Raw genomic sequence first — 6,221 nt, 5'->3', positions numbered from 1 at the left:
CAACTAGTATGACACTATGACGGTATAAAGAATGAAAAAAAAACCACGGTTAGGTGGTATATATTATAATAATAATACAATTATGGATGGACGGACTGCCTGCCGACTGCCGACACAGAGGTAGCCACAGCCGTGAACTACCGCACTGTACACTGGTTGATAAAGAGATAGTAGTATACTCGTAACAACTAGTATGACACTATGACGACGGTATAAAGAATGAAAAAAAAACCACGGTTAGGTGGTATATATTATAATAATAATACAATTATGGACGGACTGCCTGCCGACTGCCGACACAGAGGTAGCCACAGCCGTGAACTACCGCACTGTACACTGGTTGATAAAGAGATAGTAGTATACTCGTAACAACTAGTATGACACTATGACGACGGTATAAAGAAAGAAAAAAAAATACCACAGTTAGGTGGTATATATTATAATAATAATACAATTATGGATGGACGGACTGCCTGCCGACTGCCGACACAGAGGTAGCCACAGCCGTGAACTACCGCACTGTACACTGGTTGATAAAGAGATAGTAGTATACTCGTAACAACTAGTATGACACTATGACGACGGTATAAAGAATGAAAAAAAAAACACGGTTAGGTGGTATATATTATAATAATAATACAATTATGGATGGACGGACTGCCTGCCGACTGCCGACACAGAGGTAGCCACAGCCGTGAACTACCGCACTGTACACTGGTTGATAAAGAGATAGTAGTATACTCGTAACAACTAGTATGACACTATGACGACGGTATAAAGAATGAAAAAAAAACCACGGTTAGGTGGTATATATTATAATAATAATACAATTATGGATGGACGGACTGCCTGCCGACTGCCGACACAGAGGTAGCCACAGCCGTGAACTACCGCACTGTACACTGGTTGATAAAGAGATAGTAGTATACTCGTAACAACTAGTATGACACTATGACGGTATAAAGAATGAAAAAAAAACCACGGTTAGGTGGTATATATTATAATAATAATACAATTATGGATGGACGGACTGCCTGCCGACTGCCGACACAGAGGTAGCCACAGCCGTGAACTACCGCACTGTACACTGGTTGATAAAGAGATAGTAGTATACTCGTAACAACTAGTATGACACTATAACGACGGTATAAAGAAAGAAAAAAAAATACCACGGTTAGGTGGTATATATTGTAATACAATTATGGATGGACGGACTGGCTGCCGAGTTCCGACTGCCGACACAGAGGTAGCCACAGCCGTGAACTACCGCACTGTACTGTGTCTGCTGCTAATATAGACTGGTTGATAAAGAGATAGTATACAATACATACAACAATATACTACTATACTGGTGGTCAGGCACTGGTCACCACTAGTCACACTGGCAGTGGCACTCCTGCAGCAAAAGTGTGCACTGTTTAATTTTAAATTAATATAATATTATGTACTCCTGGGGGCTCCTGCTATAACAACCTGCAGTGCTCCCCAGTCTCCCCCACAATTATTATAAGCTTTGCCTTTTATACATTGATGTGCAGCATACTGGGCTGAGCTGGGTGCACACAGACTGAGTCACACTGTGTGACTGGCTGCTGCTGTGTATCGTTTTTTTTCAGGCAGAGAACGGATATAGCAGAGAACGGATATATTATATTAAAATAAATAAAAGTTAACTAACAACAACTGCACTGGTCACTGTGGTAAACTCTGTCTGACTCTGCACAATCTCTCTCTCTCTTCTAATCTAATTTCTAATGGAGAGGACGCCAGCCACGTCCTCTCCCTATCAATCTCAATGCACGTGTGAAAATGGCGGCGACGCGCGGCTCCTTATATAGAATCCGAGTCTCGCGAGAATCCGACAGCGTCATGATGACGTTCGGGCGCGCTCGGGTTAACCGAGCAAGGCGGGAGGATCCGAGTCTGCTCGGACCCGTGAAAAAAACATGAAGTTCGTGCGGGTTCGGTTTCAGAGAAACCGAACCCGCTCATCTCTAACTTCAACTGTGTACAAACACAATCAAGATGTATGCACAGTGCGATTTAGACACATGCGCAGTATAAAGAAAATGTTTAACTGCACCCGACACAGCATGTGACTCAGAATCAGGCCCTTATTACTCTCTATGAGCTTTTATAAACAGAAATGCCTCATAGTCACAAAGGTCACTATCTGTTGTTTTTTTATGGACTGCACAGTGGTCAATAACAAACCCTTCATCAGTAAGAACTTTTCTTGCAAATTTCTCATCATATCTGAACACATGTATCTTGTCCTGCCCAACCATCACATAAGTTGTATTTAAAGAACCTATCAATATCAGGGTTCCTTCAGGTTTTAGTAGCTTCACAATTTTTCTGAAATTATTGATATAATCATCTTTGACTTTGCTGATTAAATCCAAGAAAGATGCACTGATGACACAGTCTGCTGGTGGGAGCACCTCCGGGTCTGTGAGATTCTCATTGTCAATGTCACATTTCATGATCTTTGTTATTGCCATCTTCAATATCATGTCTTTGTCCTGACACTGGTCACTGAAATATACAAACAAAATAAAGTTCACTGGGATCTAGGACTAGCCATGCCACCACATGAGAAATAGGATATAGTCATATATTGAGATCCAATGGATGGGAAGATATAATTTAGGAAGGCATTGTTTGTTTTGTAGAAAGGTTCCTCAAAAGTGGTAGAGATCGGACATTATTCTACACTTTCAATCAGTCACCACTTTAATCTTTCAGGAGCACTTAATATGGCAGTGGTGGGAAACAGGTGGTCAATGGATACCTCTATCCAGAACACTCAGCTCCTACCTGCTTTATGCTATGCTTAAAACACAGCTATAATCAATTATAAAGCAGAGAAGAAGACTGAAGTTGATCAGAGCATCAGATTGCTTTATTGCTTATCCTCATACAATACAAGGAGTATATGTGGATTTCAGAGCATTTGTGTCACTTTTGGGTTAGTGGAAGCATTTAGTAACATGTACAATTATGATTGACATGTGGGCTGGTCTGAGGATTCTGGGCACCCTAGGCAAAGATTTAAATTACTGCCCTAATTCCCCAATACACTCCTTCAAACCATTTCCATAAAACCACACCTGGTCTATGACAATGGGGGCACAGTCATTTTGCAAATCCATTTATCAACTCATCCTCAAAAGACCCATTAACACATTTGTCCACACTGTCAGCACTCCCTATTCTTCTGCTACCCAGCATCTACTAATCCAATCTCCCTGAGAACTCATTAAGCCCTGTCACTGCACAAATTACCTCCTACCCCACACCCTCCCAGTACATATTAATCATTTCACTCCAAGCACTCATTAACCACCCTCACTGCAAAAATTACCTTTCCTAGCACCTATTCATTATTTCATGCTCAACACCTAGTAACCCTGTCATCTAGCACTTATTAATCCATTCACCCACTGCACTCATTAACTCCCCTTCTCACAGCACCCATTAACCTGAATCAACACCAAGAACCCATTAAAGGTTCCCTTCCTTGCCTGGTTCTTGCAGCTCAATCAGCTCCTCATTCTGTGGAGCAGAGTTTGACTAATTGGCTGTGCCAGAGGGAAGAGGAGAAAAGGGGAAAAAAGCTTTTTGCACTGATATTCTGGAGGCACCATTTCACCACCTGTTGGTATTCCGGTGTCAGCTTTGTGATCGCTGGGATCCTGACAGGTGGTCTTGCAATTGCCTTCCTTTCTGAGGTGACCATAACAGCTTCAGGAGGCATTTCCCACATATTGGGGGATTACTAATTCTGCCTAATTTCTACTCGGGAAATGATTAGAACCTATTTCTTTCATTCTGTGTTATAGATTTGATTCTGGAAGAATGTAATTTTTGGATAGTGATATAATAACAAGTTTAATTTACCTTACCTGCTGAAATTACATAACTACAGTATCTGCATTATTTTAAAGAAATCTAGAAACGTAGAATGTGACAGAAGATAAGAAGCACTTGGCCAATCTCATCTGCCTATGTACACACACACACACACACACACACACACACACACACACACACACACACACACACACACACACATGGGTTAATTTTGGTTGTGAGCCAATTAACCAACCAATATATTTTTTTGGATGTGGGAGAAAACCAGAGCACCCAGAGGAAACTCATGCAAGTACGGGGAGAACATACAAACTCCACAAAGGTCCATGGTAGCAATCAAACCCACAACCAACTGCCCAAATTAATTGATTAACAATATCTCATTAGACAGCTGAGGTATGTTATGAACCACAAGATTAGTAGTGTCTTCCATTCAGACAAATTAATTTTAAGTAAAGCACTGCGGTTCTTGTAAACCACAATATACATATAATAAAGTGGCTGCATGCTCAGCAGTAAACATTGGGAGACCTTTACCTTATAAAGTATACTTTTACATTTATTTTAAACATACATATTAAAATACAAAAAAAATCACACAATAAAATACAAATATAATTGCATGAGACTTGTTCATTAAGTGTCCCTGGTGACTTGCAGGACATGGACAGTTCATCAATGGTCCTTAATGCTCCCTAGTGTTGTTATTCTAAGGTAGCAATATACTGTGAAACTGTTGCTTTAATATGTTTTGCAACTAAGTAGCATTTTTGTTGCACTAGAACAGAGGTTCTCAAACTCGGTCCTCGGGACCCCACACAGTGCATATTTTGCAGGTAACCCAGCAGGTGCACAGGTGTATTAATTATTCACTGACACATTTTAAAAGGTCCACAGGTGGAGCTAATTATTTCACTTGCGATTCTGTGAGGAGACCTGCAAAACATGCACTGTGTGGGCACCCGAGGACCGAGTTTGAGAACCTCTGCACTAGAATATCCAAATAAATGCTAGGAACCAGCACTAGGGCAAATAGATATTGATTATCCTAATAATAAATTATCCTGATCATTTTTTTTTAAAAGGGCCGATCCAGTTTTACATGCAATATATTCAAGTTGATGGTGTTCTCATCTTTCCCTTATGGATAGACACTTACATTCCACTTCTGTCTCGAGTGCAGGTAAGGGTATCTTTATAATGGAAATGATGATTCAGGCGATTCACACACACCCAATCTTACATGTATAATCTACCTCGCGTGCACTTCAAGGATTCTTTTCTGGTCCTTCCTTCAGTTCATACAGGTCCACCAAGTTGATAAAAATTGTACATAATGTGCTTCCACAACATGTGGTTCTGCACAACAGATACAAAAGACTTTCTATTTAAAAGGTTTGAGTAAAATACCGGATACCGGATAAGAGTCTTTGTATAAAGAACCTGCATGAGTCCCCGCTGCAGTCGTAGGAATTCTCAAAGCTGATGGTAAAAACTGTCATTTATCCTCACGGTTTTCTGGCTTTAGCAGAAGTCAGCTTCAACTCGTTTCTGGGAAACTTTCCCCTTTGGCGTCTGAGCAAATGAAAGGGGATTATATCCCCCTAGAGACATCCTCACATGATCTCAATTATCCAACCAGAACAGACAAGGGCTGTCACGGACAAGGGCTGTCACACTCCTTCACAGTAATGTCAAGGCATGGCGTGACTAGAAGGACTGTTTACCATGCAGAGAGGCTAGATGTGAGTGGACACTTCTTTATATCCTGCACTTGTGTAGAAGTCCCAGTTACAGTAAGCTCACACTAGAGGACTTTATTAGCTACTGTGTTCATATTTCTCTGTCTCTGATTATTCCAGTATTTCCCTGCACATTAATACAAGCTATTCCAGTTCCTGTCTATTACTCAGTTCCCAGTTCAGTTCAACCTCGCAGCACTTTGATTTTGTCATCAATTTTGATTCTAGTTTAGATTTACTTGAACCATTACACCACTATACCCAGCATCAAGCTAATCTGGTTCCAGCCTGGGTTTTGCCCATTCCGGTCCCAGTCCGGTTTCCTGAGAGGCCAGTTTCAGTCTGGTCAAAGTGTTCTCTTCATTTTCCAGTGTATAACTGCTCCTGTACTAGGAACCCAGGCAGAGGACTGTATCCAGCGTGCTGGGCACAACGTAGTCAACACTTCCTTGCAAGGGTCCCTGGCGAACACCACCAGCACATTAGATGCTGCGCCTCTGCACTGGGTTAAGCCGACTCCAAGTACAGGAAAGTCCATATTTCCATCTAAGAACCGTGACATAGAGGATGGTATATTGTACTGTCTATTTTACTGTCTAATCA

At 41.2% G+C, this 6,221-nt stretch overlaps 1 protein-coding gene across 1 annotated transcript in view; it reads right to left on the bottom strand.

Annotated features, from left to right (window-relative positions):
• Nucleotides 1-2,117: 2,117 nt before the first annotated feature.
• Nucleotides 2,118-6,221, bottom strand: part of LOC134965376 (indolethylamine N-methyltransferase-like) — a 48,673-nt gene continuing 44,569 nt past the window's right edge. The window contains exon 3 of the mRNA XM_063941842.1: nt 2,118-2,538. Coding sequence (XP_063797912.1) covers nt 2,118-2,538 — 421 coding nt within the window. The remainder of the gene's footprint in view (nt 2,539-6,221) is intronic.

This window comes from Pseudophryne corroboree, chromosome 10 (genome assembly GCF_028390025.1).
Source record: "Pseudophryne corroboree isolate aPseCor3 chromosome 10, aPseCor3.hap2, whole genome shotgun sequence".
Classification (NCBI taxonomy): Eukaryota; Metazoa; Chordata; class Amphibia; order Anura; family Myobatrachidae; genus Pseudophryne; species Pseudophryne corroboree.
This window is presented reverse-complemented; position numbering and strand designations above follow the sequence as displayed.